The 21371-nt window shown below is 33.7% G+C and overlaps 2 protein-coding genes across 2 annotated transcripts; both read right to left on the bottom strand.

Annotated features, from left to right (window-relative positions):
- Positions 1–7355: 7355 nt before the first annotated feature.
- On the bottom strand, positions 7356–10017 carry LOC114301275 (uncharacterized). Its single transcript, XM_028246208.2, has one exon. The coding sequence runs from the start codon at positions 9952–9954 to the stop codon at positions 7498–7500; it is 2457 nt and encodes an 818-aa protein (XP_028102009.2). The 5' UTR covers positions 9955–10017; the 3' UTR covers positions 7356–7497.
- Positions 10018–11330: 1313 nt separating this feature from the next.
- Positions 11331–13932, bottom strand: MEE14 (maternal effect embryo arrest 14). Its single transcript, XM_082905122.1, has 3 exons — positions 13276–13932; positions 12158–12231; positions 11331–11952 (listed from the first exon to the last, which is right to left on the bottom strand). The coding sequence occupies exons 1-3, from the start codon at positions 13508–13510 to the stop codon at positions 11638–11640; spliced, it is 624 nt and encodes a 207-aa protein (XP_082761248.1). The 5' UTR covers positions 13511–13932; the 3' UTR covers positions 11331–11637.
- Positions 13933–21371: the final 7439 nt, after the last annotated feature.

Raw genomic sequence — 21371 nt, 5'->3', positions numbered from 1 at the left:
TCCCATGTATTAGGGAGTTTATGAAAAAATTGATCTAACCAGGGTTGATTTGCTGGTAGATCAATAAGATAATAATATTTTTTAAAAATTTGAACATAGTCTTCATAAAGACAAATATTATATAATTCTAATTTAGTCAAAATATAATTTGTATCTGCTTACAAATTAGTATCTCCTGCAAAACCACATAAATTTTCGTTTATGATTTTTGCAAACTCAGCTAAAATTGTGTCAAGTGTGAGAAAATTTGTTAACAAAGCCTTTTTTGGCTTTTTCCAATTTCAGATTTTGCCCACTGTCTTAACCATTGCAACATGTCTCCTTGGAGAGTTGCTGCAATATAATCAATGAATTTTTCCTTTGACCAACTATTTTTATAATTGGTAATAATGATGGACAAGGTTTGTACCCAGTCATCAATTGCTTGTAGTTGATCCTTAAATGGAACATGAGACAAGTTTAAATGAGTACAATTTTGAGCTATTTGATACTTATGATTATTATCTTTTTTAGATATTACTAGCTCAGGTGTAGGATTGGAGGTACTTCCAGTGTTAGTATCATTCTTAACTTCATTTGTCTGAATAAAGTCAAAATTTTCTCCATCTCCCCATGTGCCAAATAATTCGGGATCAATTAGCTCTTCTGCCTTTCTTTTCCCTTTATTTATTTCTGATGAAATATCTTGATCTAATGTTTCTTCAGATAAGGATGATTAACTATCATCATCATTAGTTGACATATTAATATCATAATTAAAGTGTTGTAAAAGAGTTTCATGTTCTAGATAAGTTTCTCTTATCTGATCTAGTAGTCTATTTCTTTCATCAATACCTAAATCTAAGTCTTTATATAATTTTCTCCAATAATCCAATATTTCAACAATATTTCATATTCAGTTCTATTATAGGTATTGGTTTGAAGTACCATAATGGGGGTGTTTGGTGCAGCTTTTTTAAGCCAACTTATGGCTTCTGGCTTTTAAAAAGTTATTTTGGACTGTTTGGTTAAACTTATTTCAAACAGCTTCTGATTCTAACAACTTATTTTAAGTCAAAAAAGCTGATTCTGAGAAGCTGCTCACCCCTTGCTTCTGATTATCAGCTTCTGCTGTGGACATGTTAATTCACGGTTATACTCTTAGATTTTTTTATTTTTTATTTTTTTAAAAATAGAAAAAGACTCAAATGGACTATTAAATATTATTATTATTTTTTATGAAAAATGTAGACTAATAGTGAATAATAAAAAATAAAAATTAATTGAAAAAGCTACTTCACAGCTTATTTAACAAACACTACTCAGCAACTTAAATCTATAATCCAACAGCTATACCAAACAGATTAACCGCTTCTGATTAAAGTCATAATCTATAATCTGTTAAGCTATAATCTATAATCTGTTTTAACAGCTACACCAAACACCACCAATATCTTTTGTACCATAAAATAGCCTAGGAATGTAACTATCTTCTGGACTATTCATTCCATCATTGTTTATGAATGATATAGTTTCTAATTTTGTCATCAAATTGTTTATTTGGCTTTTTGCTTCTTTATTTAAGTCGATATTTATTATAGAACCCAAATTGTCTATTTTAGATTCTATAGACTCAACTTTGGTTTCTAGATAATTTTGATTTATTTTTTGATTTTTATCTAATTTAGAAAACCAAGAACAAATAATATCAGTAATATTATTTAAACTAGAACACACATTATTTATAAATTTGCAGACTCTTTAGTAATATGCAAACTATGATCATATTTATTATTAACATTATTTTTTATATTTTCAAAGCATATTATATCTTCAGAGTTAATTGCCATTATAGATTGTTGTTAGTACCTAAAACCCTCCTAATGTATTTATCCGGTGCCTAAAATATCTCTTTATGATCTTAAGGACTTGATTATGGCCAATAGTCAAAAGATTTTAATGAGTATATGGGTTTTGACATATACTAAGATATAAGTTTTACAATAACTATAAATGAAACAAAAAACTATAAAGATATAAAATACAAAAGATACAAAAAATTTGAATTTTTTTTATTTTTTATTTTTTATGTTTAACATAAACCACACCATGCACACTTATATACATCAAAATCTATACATAGATAGAAATACTTACATAGCTTGATCTTGCTTTCAAAAGCTCTTTACCAAGCTCTGATACCACTTAAAACAACAAAAAAGGAAATGAGCTTTTTACTATTTTTATTATGGAATTATGATGGAATTGTGGAATATGGAATTATGATGGAGAAGTTAGAGAAGTTGGAAGCACAAAGATGGAGAATTTACATTGTATATTCCGTTGGCTTCAAAGCCAATTTATAGACTACAATTTACATATACAAACAAACTATAAAGTCATCCTAATCTACCTATCATTATTACATTGTAGAAACTTAGCATATTAATACGTCCAAAATTTTACACCTTTCTACTAAAAGCTTGTAACAACCCCTATCTGTGATTAGCCACTAATCCATATTTAATGATGTTAATGAGAGGATTAAAATAAATTATGTGTTTATTCTGCACTTTGTATGATTTTGACCTTCTATCTATCACTTATAGAAATATCTGTTTGGAATTCCACTTTAATATGTAAATCGAAAGCCTTATCGGCATCCGAAACCGAAATTGATTACGTCAATATGTTATTTGAAATTTTTAGAACCTTATAGCAAATTTTATTAAAAATTAATTCAGAACGATTAATTAAGTCATGTTTGGTTAGCCTAATATTCTAATTAATGTGTTTTAGCATCATAGACTTATATATGAGCCTTAAGCTCATTTTGAGCTCATTTCTTTTACCCCTTTAGTGCAAAAAAATCTAAGAATTCATTTTAGAAAGAGAGGGAGCACAATTCTAGAGAGAGGAAGGAAGAGATTGAAGGTTTTGTGTTGAATTCACCAAGATTGTGCTAGAACAACAGTAATTCAAGACTCTAGGTAAGATTACAACCTCTAGGTTGTGTAACTAAGTCATTTAACACGAAATTTCTTCAAGATTATGAGTCAAGGGTGTGTATTGAGCTTAGAATAAAGATTTGAGTTGCAATTCATGCATGCATATACATTTTCTTACAAATTGAGCATGATTTCCATGAATCATCTCTTGCATGTTTGAAATTCATCTTCACTTAGGGAAATCATCAAGTTTCAAGTTGTTTTGTGGTGTTTGATCATGTTTTGAGAAGTTTGATACAAGAAAAATTCATGCATGTTGTGTTCATGAACATTCATCATGTTTTAAGTTGAAATTGTGAGTTTTTAACAAACTCTTAGGCCATGATTTTATGAAATAATTCTTAATTCATCATATTTTACAAGTTTACTATGTTATCTCAAGTTTTGGGGCCCAAGAGATGTGTTTTGAAGGTTGGAACTCGAGTTTTGAGCTTGAATGTGCAATCTGAAAATTCCAGAATTTGCATCCACGCTTGAGCGTGGGAGTTCACCCTCGAGCGACCACTCTGAGTGCGTGCACTCCACTCGAGCGACCAAAAGTCCGCTCGAGCGTGAATTGCAAGCTCCCAGAAGTTTCATGTTATTTACAGATCGCTCGAGCGAAGGAATGTGCGCTCGAGCGACCATTCACATTTTGCATATCCGCTCGAGCGAGGAAAGCTACGCTCAAGCGTGGACCTTTATTTTTAGAAAATTTGACTAAGTGTTCCAAGACATGTTTTGGCATCCTCATTGCATCTTAGGCATTCCTAAGCCTTAATTAAGCCATAGTAATGAGGTTATGGATTAGAAACACACTAAGAAAAGAATGTACCAAGTTTCGAGACTGCAAGTGTGTGTGTTTTAGGCAATGTGATAAGAAAGAATAAGAACCAATGTAATGAAAGCTAAGCCTCAATGGCCACTTGAATGTATAATGATAAGACATGCTTGTGTTATGTATTTTATGATTGTAGGTCAAGACTTGAGGATTGATTGACCGCTTACTGGAACCACTGTGAATAACATTATTGTAAAGATACGTTCATATGAATTACGTTCCAAATGAAATATGATAAGTTCTGATTTTTGAAATGATATCTGTTTTCGTGAACGAATATTCCAAGTTTAAAATCTATTATGGCATTCATAGGTAGTCCCAAGTCACAGGGGACGGCATGAAAATGCGGGTCCATGACATACAAGTAATTACGAGATCTCGTTAGCCATTTCATTGTGGTGATATGTGTTTAATCGGTATCCGGAGCCGATTACTCTAGTCGGAAGACGTTCTGTGATGTGTTCTATGGGATGTACCATTATTATGTTATGATATGAGAATGATTATGCTCTGGTCTGTTTACTGCTTATAATATATTCGAATTTCGTTCACTAAACCCTTTACCTTAATATTATTCATTGGGCTTTAGCTCATTGTGTGTATATATATGTATAGGTAAGCATTCTGGAGCTCGAGCCTGGAGGCTTTTGTCTGGATCTGTGTTCTGTTGTCAGCCAACCATTGTGCCTCACGTGGAGGTTCCTGGAGTGTCTCAAGTGTTTAAGTTCTGTTGTTTTTGTTTATTTAAGACTTGATTTGATGTCGTTAACTGTACTTAAAATACTGTAAGGTGTGTGGGTGTAATGTATGAATGACTTTTGATTATGTACATAAAATTTTTAAATATTTTGTTTCATGTAAGTCAACACAGCTCATTGGAAAACTATATTTATGTATTTGCTTCCGCTAGCCCCTTAATCTTGTTAATCTGTTCAGAGGCTTTCGGTAATCCAAGGATTACTGGCCGGTTACGATACTAAACCTATAAGGGCGGGTTTGGGTCGTGACAAGGCTATAAGCCTAGCCTTAGGCTTGGACAAAATTTCTACACAAAAATAAATACAGAATCACAAAAGTCTTGACCATAATAAATAAAAATCTACCATTATTGATAATATTCTGACACTACATTTATATAAACAATTATATACAGAGGGCATGTCCCCCCCGCGCACATCAACTTCAGCACTATCCGACTCAACAATAACTCAACGGAACCCATGATTCCAAGCCGAGTGCATGCCTCCCCAGACAGCCCAAAATTCAAAATTGTGTCTAATTTTTTTGTTTGGATATTAATAAGCTTGTTTGGTTTAAATTTTCAGGATTTACTTTTTAAAAAATTAAATTTTTTTTCTTTTTCATATATATATTTTTTATTTTCACTGGTTTTTTTAATATTCTAAGCAATTTTTTTTTTTTAAATTTCTAGATACACATAACATAAATATACTTAAAAAGTATAATATTTGTGAATTTTTTTAAAAAAAATTCATTAAATACCCAAAATGTGAAATATATATATATATATATATGATAATTTACTACGTTTTTGGTATTCTTGTGTATTTATTAACTTTTTAAAATATTTTATACAAATATTTACTTTTTAGATATATCTAAATAAAGTGCATTTAAAAAAGTAAAAAAATTACTTAAAATTTTAAAAATATTTATTAAAATCAAAAAATACGAAAAATAAAAAAACTTAATTTCCAGAAAATTGAATTCAAAAAATTAAAACCAAACACACTGAATGTACATTTGACAAATGATTTTTTCGCAACACTTTTTTTTAGTGAATTAAAAAAATTTAAAATAATAATTTTGAGTATTACTCAACTAGAAAATGTTAAAAAATGTAAAAACGTGAAAATTTTGAATAAAGTTCACTAGTATCATTTTTTTTTTTTTTTTTTTTGCTTATAGTGAATTTTTTTTATATATATTTTATAAAATTTACTTTTCAATTCTTTTTAGATTAAAAGAACCTGAAATTTTTTTTTTGACACAAATGTTAATTTTTTTAGGGTAAATTACAAATACACCTCCTGAGGTTTGATTAAAATACAAATCGCCCCTGTGATTTTGGAAATTACATTCCACCGCTGAAGTTTCTAATTTCATAACAAATCGCCTTCTTATTAATAAATCATCAAGCCAATTAACATCTTTTAATGATGTTATAAATATGTTTCAATTAATAATTTAGGTAATTTTATTATTTTATAGGAGGGCAATTATGAATTTCATTTTTTTAGTTAATTCTGTTAAATAAAAAAATTTAACAAAATAATATTTGTAATTTTTAAACTACAAGAGATAATCTGTACTTTAAGTAAATCTTAAGGAGTATATTCGTAATTTCCTTTTCCTTTTTTTTACCTAGAGGTTAAAATATTCGGAAAAATTATAAATTGTATCCTTTGCTTTTTTTAATCCTTTGACACAGATCTGCCCATGACCTTTTTTTAAATAATATTTTGTGAAAGTATAAAATATTATTTGATGTCTCTTACGTTATAAAAGATTTTAAAAAAAAAGCTACGAATAATTAATTTTTTTTTCAAAATGACATGTGTAATAGAAATTTAAAATTGGTGAAATGTGAACCACCTAAAATGATTATAATTCATCAATATACTTTTTTGGGTGGAAATTTTTCTATGTAGCAATGTTGATGATCAATTATATATAAAACTGTCATATGAAAATTGTAAAAATGAGTTCATAGTCAAACAATATTGAAATTGGATATGTATCCAAAAAATTTACCATAAAAAATTATTCTAGAAATGAAATATACAGTGTACATTTATAGTTAGTAAGGTATGAGTTACACCTAAAATAAATGTAATTTTTTTGATAATGTTTCTGTGAAATTGTTGAAAAATATTTGACAAGCCAAATGGTTAAAGCCCTGCAATTGTCGTACAATCTATCCCATTGTTAACTCAATTTTTCTAGAACATAATTTCATTTCATCATATAATCAAGTCTTGTTTGGGAAGTGAGTTTTTAATCAAAATATCACTACAAGTTGTTAAATCATTATTTTTATTTATTTTGTAATTTTTTTTATTTATAAAAAGTAAAAAAAAAAAACCACCAAAAACATATTTAAGGGAGCTCTATGTATGCACTTAATTTTTTTTATTTATAATTTGGCAAATTTATCGCATCTAATGTATGTGAGTGTTTGAAGTTTATTTTTTTACTGGCTTATTTTTGTCTTTTTGCGAATTTTTTTTTTTTTTAATTTTCAAAATCCTTTAAGCTTCTAAATTTTACTCGACAAGTTAAAGAAAAAAAAAATTCATTTGAAAGAAACTGTTTTAGCTTATTTTGGTTTTCATTTTTAATTTTTTTAAAATTTTCAAAAAAAAATTACTTTTTAAATTTGTTTACACAAGCCAAGCTCAAAAAATAAAAATAAAAATTTCATGTAATTTCAAAAAAAAATGTCAAAAAAAATTTAAAAATAAATGTGACTTATTTGAAAGTTTCGAAAAGTGGTAGAAAGAATTGAGAAGTAAAAAGAGGTCAAAATACGAGAGGCAATTTCCTGTAATTGTATATATGTCATCATCATTAGACAATCAAGTGGGAAATTGATGTACTTTTCTCATGTACATCACTGTAGATTCAAATTACAGATAATGAAGTAGAAATATGCTGACGGTAGACTACTTAATAGCCTTGGAACATTGGTGGTGGCGGCGACGAGTACTCAGCACCCAAGTTTGGTGGGAGGAAGACGTCTTCGAAGCTCGGTGGTTGTGGAGAGGGGGCAGGAGTAGGAGGAGGAGGAGATGGAGTTGGTGGTGGTGGTGATTGGACTGGCGGCGGTGGGAAGAAGACGGGTGGTGGTGGAGAGAAGATTGGAGCGGGAGCAGGAGTTGGAGGAGGAGGAGATGGGGTTGGTGATGGTGGTGGTGGTGGTGATTGGACGGGTGGTGGTGGGGAGAATACCGGTGGTGGTGGGGAGTGAACCGGTGGTGGAGGAGAGAAGACAGGTGGTGGTGGGGACCGAACCGGTGGAGGTGGTGAGAATACGACTGGTGGTGGTGGGGACCTTACTGGTGGTGGCGGAGACCGAACCGGTGGGGGTGGTGAAAATACGGGTGGTGGGGGAGAGAAAACTGGCGGGGGTGGAGACTGAACCGGTGGTGGTGGCGGTGGCGATTGGACTGGCCGCATTGGGGGTTGAACTCGTGGTGGCACTACTGGCGAGGCAGCTTTTGGTGGTGGAGTTATTTTCACCGGTTCAGGTGCTGGTACGGGTGAGAAAACCGGTGCTGGTGACACAGGTCTTGGGGGTTTTATTGAAGGCGTAGGTTGAGACGGGACTGGTTTTGGTGTTGGAACGGGAGATGGCTTTGGTGAGGGTGTTGGTGGCCTCAAAATCGTCTTTGGTGGTTGTGGTGGTGGCGATGTTTTGGGTGCAAGGGTAGGGGTAGGGGTAGGGGTTGGAGTTGGAGTTGGAGTTGGAGTTGGGGTTGGTGCCTTGAATACTGGTGGTGGGTTACGCCTGGTAGGAAGTGTAGGAATTGGTGCTGGTGACAACGGTGTGGGTTGTGGAGGTTGTGGCTTTGGTGTTGGTGGTGGTGACAATGGTGTGGGTTTTGGAGGTTGTGGCTTTGGTGTTGGTGGTGGTTGTGACTTTGGTGTTGGTGGTGGTGACAATGGTGTTGGCTTTGGAGGTTGTGGCTTGGGTGTTGATGGTGGTGACAACGGTTTTGGTTTGGGAGGTTGTGGCTTGGGTGTTGGTGTTGGTGTTGGTGTTGGTGTTGGTGTTGGTTTTGGAGGTTGTGGCTTGGGTGTTGGTTTTGGTGTCGATGGGGTCGGCTTCGATGGAGTTTGGGGTGTTGGTTTTGGAGGTTGTGGCTTGGGTGTTGGTTTTGGTGTCAATGGGGTCGGCTTCGATGGAGTTTGGGGTGCTGGTGATTTGGGTCCAACCGGGCTAGGGTCCTCAGAATTCGGCCGGCATTGCTTGCTACAATCGATTGGCCGAGTCACCATGGGCAAACAAACCTCTCTCGACTTCTGGTTCGGCCTCCCATCCAAACAATTAGTCTCGTCATTGAACAAATCAAATTTATCCTTCACATAGCAAGTTTTCCCCACTTTCTTGAAGAAATTGTCCGCAAATGTCAAGTTCTTCAACGTTGGCAAGCTACAAATCGTCTCTGAAATACCTCCCGTCAACTTATTTCCTGTAAATTCCAAAATCTCGATACTCTTCAACCCACTAAACCCTACTGGCAACACTCCGGTGAAATTGTTAAAGCTTAGATCTATCACTGTCGCATTCCCCAACAACCCGATCTCCTCTGGCAAACAACCGCTCATCTTGTTGCCCGAAAAATTGATTTCATTCAAATTCTTCATTTTTCCAATGCTTTTCGGGAGGCAACCGGTGAATATGTTGTTGGAAAACACTGCCACCGAAACAGGCGAATCACCTAATGTTTCGGGGATGGTGCCAGTGAACCGGTTATTGTTCAACAACAAAGCATCAAGATCGTCCTTCTTGAATAGCTCGGCTGGCAATGGTCCTTCGAAGTCATTGAACCTCAAATCGAGATAAGCAAGAGATTGCATCTCCAAAACAGGCTTTGGGAATGAACCGACGAAGCGATTGTTGCTGACATCAAATTCGCGGAGAAGGTTAAGCTTCCCCATCCCCTCGGGGATGATGCCACAGAACCTGTTTGAATTAATGTGAAAGATAGCAACGTCGGTTAAGAGCTCTAGCTCATCGGGCAAGTACCCGGCAATGTCACCGCGGTTGAGATCAATCCCGGCAACAACGTTCAAAGAAGGGTTGTCGAGTGCCGAAGTACAGCCAACACCGGTGTAGGAACACACATTGGGGCCAACCCAATTGGCTGTCATTTTGTTTGGGTCAGAGTAAATTGCCATTTTCCATGCCTGGAGGGCCTTGTAAGCTCTCTTGAGTCTTGAATTGGGGAAACTGAGTTTCTCAGCTTCAATTTCAATGGTGTCTACACCTACATGATGCTCTGTGAGTTGGCGACGACCGGTAGAGGAGGTTGAAGAAATAAATGAAAAAGAAGAAGAAAAGAGAAGGGAGAAGAGGAGGAAGCAGCCAGAGGCCCTTATTATTATTTGAGGGTTAGCCATCTTAGACCACCTTGAGAGAGGCCTAAGGCTGCTTATTCATCAATGGGAAGATAGAGGATGGTGTTATATGGAGGTTGGAGAGAGGGAGACCCCCATTTATAGCATCGGAATTCATGGTTGGTCATTTGAAAAACCACCAAAATAGCAGAGACAAATTTAGGTTTTTTTTGCATGCTTTGGAATGGAGATGGAATAGCAATGGCTGAATTTTGATGATGACCAAGTCCTCCTTTAACCAACTTACCTATTTCTGGTCATTTACACACATGTTGCGATGAAATATTTGGATGGTTTGATTGCTCTCCCAATAATTTTTGCTATGACACATTTGTGTAAACTAACAAAAAATCATTTACTTTATTTATTTATTTTTTTTTTTGGGAGGAATAACGATTATATATATAGATATATCATGAAACATACGGTCACTACCATCATACAAAATGAGCTTTATCCTAATGAAACTAATTTTGCCGCATTGTGAGCATCTTGAACCACCTTCCTAAATACCTTTACAATACGCACATAATCTATATATTTACATAGAACCTTAATATCTAAGGAAAATTATTCAATACTCCCGTAGCATTACATGTCTATATTCCAAATCAATTACCAATTACTTAGCCCCATGTTGTCCCCTAATCACCAACATAAATTGTGGACTCCTGTGTCTTTCCACCAATCTTTCCACCAATCAAAACTTTATGAAGCACCATAAATCGTGGACTCTTGTCACATATCCCGGAAGTACTGAATAATCACCTAATATGTAATAGGATAGTTTTAATCTGCCAATCAACATCATTAACATAATTGTTCAGTTGTCTCACAAGCTCTGGACTATCCGTCTGAACCTGAATTTCTTTAACACGACTCTGGATACACCATTGTAACACTTCAAAACATGCTCGAGCCCTACCATTATACACATTTACTTTGATTAACAACCAGCAGAGCATAATCTATGTTCCAGTAAGGATAATTTTTCCCTCTAAACTACTACCAACCTCTTTTTAACTTTCAATTGGGACAATTAAAATTTTTATTTTTATTTATAATTTCTCCCAAAAGTTCAAATAATAGCATTTTTTTTCTCCAATTTTACCAATCAACATGTAAACAAATTTCAAGAAAGAAAAGCTATTAATGAAAAGGTTACAAATTTTTGTAGTAAAAGTTGTGATTTTTGTGGTTTTTCTCCCAATGGAGATTTGGCTGGGCACTGTTTGAAAACACTTCATCAAATTTGTGTAGCTCTGATTTCAGCTAAAAACTCTATCATGGCTCACTGAATTGCTCACAATCTGTAATTCACATCACTTAATCTTATTCTGATCTGAGTTCTAATTTGACATTCCAAACGTCAACCACAATGATTTTAATGGCTGCCTTTGCCACTGAAATTCCATTTAATTCATAGATTCATACAAACATTAAAATTATCCCAAAATGGACAACCATCTTCAACCCAAGAGCCAAACTAATTTCTAGTTCAAAAAACATACACACAATAAGAAAGAAATAAAAAAAGACACAGAGAGGTTATAGATTGAGCCTTGTCTGCACAATAAAGGATCAAACCAAAATCCCAAATATCAAACTTGAACAAAACATTTACAGAGCACAAAATACATAATAACTTCAAGTCACTATCGTCGAGTTCATGTATATATTGATACATCAATCTGTTTCGTGATCGGGTGCAGGAGAGTACCAGGCAGGGAACCTCCCCTTGGTTCTGAGCATTCGTGTGAAAGCTGAATCAGGCATTTTTGCTTTCTCTTCTTCTTCGAGCTCTTCTGTTGATTTTGGCAATCCATCCGGCACATGAAGAGGTCTCTCTTTAGTTTTCTCTTCGATCAATGTCTTGGCCGATCCGTCGGTTTCCTTCTTGTTTCTGTGAATTTCTGATATTCCATGCAAGCAGCCGATCAGAGTTTTTACTCCGCCCGCTTGAATTATCAGCTTCTCTACCTCTTGTTTTGGATACTTTTTCTGGGAAAATGAAATAATTAAGTTAGGTCCTACATAAACAAAGAAAACAAGTTTTTGGCTTTGTTGAGTTGACCTTGAAATTGCAACATGAAAAAAAAAAATCATATACTGTTTGAATTCAGTGGTTTTCTTAGCAACCAAACAGAAGATGGGTTTTGGTAAGCTATGAAACATACAAAGAAAAAGAAAGGAAAAAGAAACATACTTCGAGATCTTTGAGTTCAAAGTAGGCTCTCCAACAGCTATAGGACGGGTCTCCTTCGAGGGTTGAACAGTAATCTAAACATTAGAACAAAACATAAATATATGATTTAAAAAATGATAGGATACACTAAATTAGTCTGGAATTAATATTATGATCATGAACCCACTTATCTACATAGTGAATCATAGTCATGCAACAATCATCATCAGCTTTTAATAGAAGTTGAATAGAAATTGCCAACTGATATAATTATACTCATCACATAAAATAAAATAAAATAAAATAAAAATCCTAACATTTAATAAGAACTAATTAAAATAAAAAATAAAAGTTTGTAACTACCAGAAAAGTAACCTCTTATTTTTGGGCAAAATTCCAAAGTCATTCTACTATTAAAAAAAAAAACTTCTACAAACTAGTTTTTCTTAAGGGAACTTACGTAAACTTATTATTGCACAGGTCGTATGATAATTAACCATATTTTTTATCAAACATTATTAAAAACTTGTCACTAATTGTTAACTTTACCGTTTGAAAATTTTACACAAAAAATGTCACTAATAACAAATCTATCACAAAGAAACATTACTCATTTTCAACTTTCAACGGTCTAAAAAATGTCACAGAAAAAATTAGTAAATTTTAACAACAATTTATAAAAACCATGACAAAAAAAGTCTCTAATTATCCATTTTTAACGACATATGCAAAAAAACGTCATATTTTCAATAAAAAATGATAATAATTAAGTCTAAACCTGGTAGTTTATCCCTTTTTCTATTGACTCATTTTTATGTTTAATAAAAAAAAAAAAAATGTTGAATCAATTTTTTTTTTTTTAATAAAAAAAACAGAGTACTTTTTTCAACTTTTTCAGAAAAAATTCCAAAGTTTCTAAGTAATTTTACGGATAGTCTAAAAAAATTGGACTCAAAGTAATAAATCAATAAAAATAAACTAACTTATAAGTGCAGCCAAAGGACATGTATGTATCTTGATAATTACGTTTTTATGGCCAAGTTGTCAATATGTATCGATTCATACATATACAATTCCTTGATTTTTGTAGTAGTGATTACAGAGAGTTGAAATTATAAAAGGAAGAGACTGAAACGTACCAGCAAGCTCGTTTTCGGACTTTTGGATCAAGGGAGGGTCTCTGACGAGTCGATCGAACTTGGTTCTGCTAAAAGGTTCGAGCTTTGGTATATAAGAATTGCTTCGCGAAGAACAACAGATCGTCGGAGTCGAAGAACCAACAACTCTCGCTGGACATTGATGATGATGAAGAAGAAGATCGTTCTGATCGAGAAGGAAACTGGAAGATGAAGAAATAGGCACTGATCTCATCATCGTCTCTACAGAATAACACGACCGTTGTCAAAGGGTTTTAGAGATAAGACTATATTATATGATATAATATACGTAGATGATAAAGAGGATAAGGATGAGATATTTTAATTCTGATATTTTGGTGTAAATAATTTTAGAAAAGATAGAATGATGTGGGGGTGTATTTGAGTCTCGTGGAATCGTACGTTGTGGTTCGTAGGATGGAATGACTTTTTCTTTTTCAATGGTTAGTCAAAAGATCGAATTAAACGGAGACCGTGAATCTGTGAGCGTTTCAACAGAATTAAAAAAGAAAACTGAAACTTGAATTTAGAGGATTTCTTTGCATTCGAACGGTTTTTTATTTTTTTTTCTTTTATTGGTCTGAGAGCACTGAGCGAGCGTCGTAGTAGCGCCCATAGTTTTCCAATCGGTTTCGCAACACTTAGGCGTATAGCCCATTCGTTGTTGATTCTAAGTCTTTGTTTGGGAACAGGCTAATTTAGTAATTTTTTGGCTATTTGACTAAAAAGGTAGGTAAAAAAAACTTGTATGTTTGGAATGACTTTTTGGCTAATTACGAAAAGATGTGCAAAAAGTAGAGAGAAAAGAGAATCTTTGACTTTTTTGTATGAGTTATTGGTTTTTTTGGCTAATTTAGTAACTTTTTGACTAATTGGCTAAAATAGCCTCTTGCCAAACGAGGCTTAAGTGCTCGTTTGGTTTCTCTCTTAGGCTAAAAAATCACGAAGGCTTGGTTTGAGGATTTTTTTAATTATTTTAATATAGAATAATTAAAAAGAGGATTTTTTATTTTTTAAATTTTTTTATAAGAGAAAGAATGTAATGATTATAAATTAAATATTATTAAGATTAAAAAGTCTATTTTATTTTTTGTGACTATTTTAATCCTAAATCCATTTTCCAAACAATCCCAAAAGGATAAAAAAAATTTCAAAAAATTACAAAAGGACAAAAATCACAAAAAGACATAAAAAAAATTTCATTCTAAAGCCAAAAAGTCAAAAAAATCCAAACAAAAAAACTAAACAATTAAAAAAGTCACAGGCTAAAATAATCAAAAAAAATTAAAAAACCAACTAAAAAAAATCATTACCAGACGATCCTAATTTGACAAATAAAGTCTGTTTGAGAATTGATAATATTAATTGATTTTTTATTTTTTATATAATAATTTATAATTTTTTTTAAAATAAAAACTATATTCCCAAAGGTTTAAATAGTAAATTGCTCATATGTGGGTCCATCAAAGAAAATAAAAACAAAAAGATTGATCATTCTGTAGATTTAGAACTTAGGCGTATTTCTGACAGATGGATTAAAAAGTTAATTTTTTGATTTTTTAAATAACACCATCTCTTTATTTTTTTTATAATTTTTTGAAAAAAAATTAAAAAATTTAATGTTTACCCTACTTCTCAATGTAAGCCTTAATTATAATTTAGTCAAAAAAAAAAAAAAAAAAAGTGACATTTTGTTGGTTGACTCTATGGATAAAAATTGCTTTTTATTTAAAAATTATTTGCCAATTTTTTGTTTTAATCAAAAAGTTAATATAAGTTGTTACATCACCCTCTTTATTTTTCTGTATATTTTTTCATAAAAAGTTAAAAAATTACAAAAATAGCCTATTTCCAATCGAGATCTTAGAGTAAGCTTGCCCGCTTCGCTTGGAAAGTTAGGTTGATTTTTTTACTTTTTAATTTTTTGATTACTTTATCTCTAATTAAAAAGTTTATTTAGATTGATTTTTTTGATTTTTTTAACTTTTGTCATAAAAAAAGTGAAATAATTATGATTTAAATATGATATTTTGTTTTATTAATTTTTTAGCCTATTTAACCTTTTTTTTATAATAAATTTAGCTAAAAAATAAAAATAAAAATAACTACATTCGAAACGACAGTTTATACAAAAGTTAGATATGTCTAATTTAGCCTATCAAGTTTGTTTGGGAAGTGGATTGATTTTTTGACTTTTTTAGTTATTTTAACCTAGGACTAATAAGGTTGATTTAGGATGGACTTTTAGCTTTTTTAAATTTTTTGTGAGAGAAATAATATAATGATTATGAGTTGGATGTGATATTTTGTCATATTTGACTAAAAAATCTATTTTATTTTTTGTGGCTAATTTAGTCAAAAAAATCATCAAACCAAACTTTCCAAACATAGACTAAGCCTATTATCTTGGCCTATTTAGCCTATTATGGCTTCGTTTGGGAAGCCAAGTTTGGGGCTTTTTTTGGTTATTTTAGTTACAAAAAATAAAATAGGCTTTTTAGTCTTAGGTTAAAATAGTCAAAAAAGTCAAAAAATCAAAAAATCAACCCACTTCCCAAACGAACCCTATATGTTCTCAAAAGTTAAATAACAAGTGTCTAGTTTCAGTTTTTTTAATTTAATTTTTTGAAAATTAAGTTTTATATTTTTTATTTTTAATAAATATTTTTAAAATTGTAAATAATATTTTTACTTTTTTAGATATACCTTACTTAGATGTATCTAAATAATAAAATATTTTTAAAAATTAATAAATAAACAAAAATATGAAAAATGTACTAAATTTTTGTATTTTCTTATATTTTTGATATTTAGTGAATTGTTTTAAAAAAAAAAATCACAAATATTATATTTTTTTAAGTGTATTTATATGAAAAAATTAGTCTAAGGTCCTTCCCCCATTTTTAGTAATGGAAAAGATCTACAATATTATTTTATAATATCTAAGGTCCTTCAACTCCCACACCCGTATATCACAGAGAAATTTGACTGAAATCAAACCTCATTTGCAAACTGAATTCATAAGGCAAAGCAAGATCTGAGAATCAAAGATGTATAAATAGATACATATGTAAGTATATATATGTAGTGAGAGAGAGAGAGGGAAACCTCCATAGGAGAACCTAGAGCCGAGCTTGGCCTAAGAAGAGAGCTTGACGTTGAGATCGCCCTCGATCTTGCGAGCCTCCTTCCTCAATTCCTCCCAACCCGACTCCTGCAATAGCACCATAGTCGGATTCGTCATTCGATCTCAAGTGAGATTGGACCCGACCCGTTTTTGCTCCCAAAACGGTCCTCTTAACGGCTCTATAAGACTTTCTCTATAATTCTCACTTCTTCTATTCCCTCTCATTTGATTTCAAACTATTTTGTAATCTGGGTTTTGCTGAAATTCAAAATTAGGAAACAGAGTCCTCATTCTCACCCTTTCAATTTTGTCTGGATTAATTTCTCTGGCATCCCTAATTTTGCCATTCATTTTTATTTTTGTCTATATCTCTAAGCTTTCAGCTGCTTTCTTGCCCTTTTATGTGATTTTTAGTTTCACTCGTATACACTTAAAAGTGTATAATTCTAGGATTGAAAGTGTATAAGCATTCACTGCAGCTAACTTGGGCTTTATATTTGGTTTAGGAAATTGGTGAGTTATACGAGCTTGAAAAGAACAACAAGCAGGCAATTGTTTATTTTGAACGATTCGCTGAACTTTTCCAAGGTGAAGAAGTAATAACTTCTGCAAGTCAGTGCAAGTTGAAGGTTGCAATGTTTTCTGCTCAACTAGAATAGTAAGTTAGGTCAGTTCATGTTATTTCTTCTTATAAAAATGTTTTGTTCCTTCTTGAGAATCTACAAATTAGGTGTAGCTTGTATTGTTTTTTCCCAAGACCTTTTCCTCTTCAGAGAAATTTCAATTTTCTCTGGGTTGAATCCAGAGAAATTCTTTGGGAAGTTCATAATTTCTTTGGGTTTTTGTAAATTTCTCTGTGTTAGAAAGGAAAATTAAAAAAGGCCATTGTTGATCAAAGCTTTTACAGATATCTATGGGTACTTTTTGAAAGCTGTTTTGGAAGATCTCTCTCTCTCTCTCTACTTGATGGGTTAGGTTCTTCTTCAGCTCTTCTTCTATGGTGGTAATATATCATAATCTGTGCTCTTTCTCAGATTCTCTTCTAGAGAATTTTGGTGTTTGAGATGTGTAAAATTTTTCTGTGATGTGTCCAAAGAAATTTGGTGTTGGTCCAAAAAAATTTGAAATTTTCTCTGTGATTTGTCCAAAGAAATTCTCGGGATTGAATTTTCTCTAGATTGATATCGAAGGACCTTAGACATTATGAAAATATTGAGTGTCCTTTATACAATAAAATCTTGATACTAGGGACCTTAAAAAAAATCTCCTATTTATATTAGGTGTGTCTAAAAATTAAAAATATTATTTAAAATATTAATGAAAACAAGAAAATACGGAAAATAAAAATGTAAAATTTTCTCAAAAATGAATTTAAAAAACTGTAACCAAACTAATCTAATATATTTCAAAATTTATAGTAGCAAATAAACATGTTGCTATTCATATTTAAGGGTGCTATCTAATGTGTCAAAATTAATCTTTGCAGGTATGTCACGACCCAAACCCGGCCCTATGGGTTTGGCACCGTAACCGGCCAGTAATTCGAGATTACCGAAGGCCTGCCTAACAGTAATCCAGTAAAACAGAGTACAGGGCCTGGCGGAAGCCAATACAGTAAATAAACAATGTCCAATGAGCTGTGACAGTCTACACATACAAGTACAATCATTCAGAACAGGGATCTAATCCCTAATAAACGGTACAGTAATAGTCTATACAGTCTATACGGTAAACAAAACAGTTACAGGGACAGACGGGGAATATTAAAACACCCCAAAGCCGAAGCTTGAACGGCTTAGAACCTCACAGTGAGGCACAGTGGTTGGCTGACAAAACAAAAGCTTGCCTGACGCTCCTAGCAGCGGTCCAGTGCCTGAACACCTACATATATATATAAGCAGTGAGCTAAAGCCCAGTGAATAACATAATGCGTAAAGAGGTTTAGGATGAATGTCTTTTCAAAATTTAAACAGTTCATTGATTCAGTATATCGGTCAGTCAGTTTGTGGCTCATATTGATGCCGTAACAGTCATTTAGAAATCATAGTAATCGTACGTGGCACATCCGTTAGCAGTACTAGTAGCAGTGTCAGTACAGCAGCAGTAACAGTAACAGTACAGTAGCAGTAGCAGTAACAGTAACAGTAACAGTACAAGCAGTACAGTAACAGTAACAGTACAGTAGCAGTACAGTAACAGTAACAGTGCAGTAGCAGTACAGTAACAGTAACAGTGCAGTAGCAGTACAGTAACAGTAACAGTACGGTAGCAGTACAGTAACAGTAACAGTGCAGTAGCATTTCAGAAAACAGTACAGTTCTTATGGATTCAAGAGGTGTCTCGCACAGACTCTAGAGGTGGCTCACTCTGTAGCACTTAGTTCCGTGCAGCACTTTGCTCCAAGTTTCATAGATTATAACAGTCATATGTGGTACATCCAATAGCTAAACAGTACAGTAGGTCTTAACAGACCAGGTCTTAATAGACCAAACAGTGAATGATGGCCATCATATCAGTAAACAGTAGTGGTTCCAACATGGGAACCGACAGAGATCTCTGTAACAGTAACAGTAAGCAGTAGTTGCTAAGGATGCCACAATACAGTTCAGAATATAGGTCATACATTCATTCATTCAGTTAACAATAACAGTTCAGAAACAGTTCAGTTTAATTGTTCAGAAGATAATCATTTTGAACATATCTTTACACAAATGTTACTCACAGAGTTCTGGGCTATAGTAAGCTAGAGCGTCTCCTCGGAAGTCAACCCTACACAGTCAACAGATCGAACACACACTAAGCTACACAGTTGGGAAAGATAATAACTTAATCCCTAATTTGCCTTGGTGTGTTCTACATCTTTATCCTCATTAAGATGCCTTAAACTAGGCCTAAGGATGCCTAGGATGGGATGAGGATGCAAAAATACACTTAGAAAACATTTTGCAAAGTTTGCTGAAAATAGGAACCTCGCTCGAGCGAGACTTTCTTAGCTCGAGCGGACTTCCAAAATCAAAGGCTTCGCTCGAGCGAGGAATCCTTCGCTCGAGCGGTCTGTCGAAACAGTAAAAATACTGGATGCTGTGATTTTACGCGCGATGGTCGCTCGATGGTCGCTCGAGCGGAGCCCTGGACAAAGGTGCTCGCTCGAGCGGGGAACCATTCGCTCGAGCGAGGAAGCCAAATCTGGAATTTCCAGATTTGCCTCCCAAGCTCAAACCAAGCATTCAACCACTCCAAACTCGACCTCTTGGGCCCAAATTCTGGAAAACATAACTAAATTCAATGTATGACAAGTTTCAAAGCTCAATTTATGAATTCAAGCCCCAAAGGTGAGTCAATTAAAACCATATTCAAACCCATTTTCAAGAATATGAAGAACATGCAAACATGCATGGATTCAAACCAAATTCAACCTTCAAAGCTTGTTCAAATGGACTCATTTCTTCAAGAACATGATGAATTCATGGAGTATGACCAAAAGATGGACATGCATGTGAGGAAACATGGACTTACAACCTCAAAACTTCAATATATGTACATGCATGCAACAATTAAGCTTCAATTCAACAACAATGAACCAATTCATGACTTAGTTCTACAATGAAGCATGAATCATGCAAGAACTAGCTCAATGACATCATTAAGATGATGAATGATCTACCTTAGGTGTAGGATTAGAAGTGAGGGAGCTCAAATTAGTAATCAACCTTCAATTCTTCAAGTAATTCTAGCCAATTCACAATGAAGCAAGTTGAACTCAACTCTTCTAGCTCCTCTCTCTCTCTAAGGTCGGCTAGAGCACAAGGAATGGGCTGAGGAAAATGTTTTTGGCTCAAGTATAATGAGCTCAAGGTATAGAGGTAGTGGCCCACTCAAGGGCAAAACGGTAATTAAGTCCAACTCTTTAATTGGCTTATTTTAATCTAATTTAATCATACCTAATCAGTTTTCAAATAATTATACCATAAAATCACATTAATTATGAGGATCATAAAACACTAATCAATTCCGGATTCGGCCGCCGATAAGGCCTTCAATTAGCAGTTTAAACATATAAGCATGAACAGATAATCATACAGTCAAACAGATAGAATGCAATTTAACTAACATATATTCAATCAATTCGGTTTCCAATTTCAGTCAGTCAGTTCAGTACTTTTACCAGTCTAATTATCAGTCATAATCAATTCAGTTTAACGGTAATCAGTGTTTATCGGTAAACAGTAACGAGGGTTGTTACAAGGTATCACTCATCTGATACCGATGGACACCCAAGAGGGCCTAACCCACGGGTCAAGGCCCAGTCTACATCCCAGCAATCAAAGCCCAATAACTCTGAGAAATCAACACTAGGCCAGGACCAATAACATTCAAACACTTGCCAAACAGAGGCCTAGACACATAAGCAGACAAAGATCTTGCAAAGTTATTACACCACACATCAGCCATTAATGAAGCTCTCACAGCATTAGCTATTACAACCTCTTCATGTCAGAGGAGATAAACTCATCATGAACGATGCGAGCTAGAATATAGACTTTCGGCCAACACGACAGTTTGGAGTGGACAAGGAAATGATGAGCAAATGATATAAGGAAGTTTCCAAGACTCATTAAAGGTTAAGCTCTTCATTCCTCTCTCTTCTTTTTTTTACACAGTCAATCTCTCCTATTCTAACTCGATCGTCGGAGGGTCCGCCGGGGGAACACCTCCTCTTTTGGACCTTGTTGCAGGAACGTTCTATGGGCATCAAGACCAACAAAGCCGTTAGAAGTGTTGATCACTTTGACCCATCTTCCGTTGGAATCCGATCTTCATTAGTTGGCACTGTTTGTGGGAATTTTCATTCTAAAATGACAATTGTGCTCATTATTGTCAGAAGAAACCCCGTAATCATCCACCCCCTGCATTAGAGTGGATAGTCGCGACTAGATCCATGGCTTTCCAA

Source organism: Camellia sinensis, chromosome 2, assembly GCF_055761805.1.
Source record: "Camellia sinensis isolate YWXY chromosome 2, ASM5576180v1, whole genome shotgun sequence".
NCBI classification, from domain to species: domain Eukaryota; kingdom Viridiplantae; phylum Streptophyta; class Magnoliopsida; order Ericales; family Theaceae; genus Camellia; species Camellia sinensis.
This window is presented reverse-complemented; position numbering and strand designations above follow the sequence as displayed.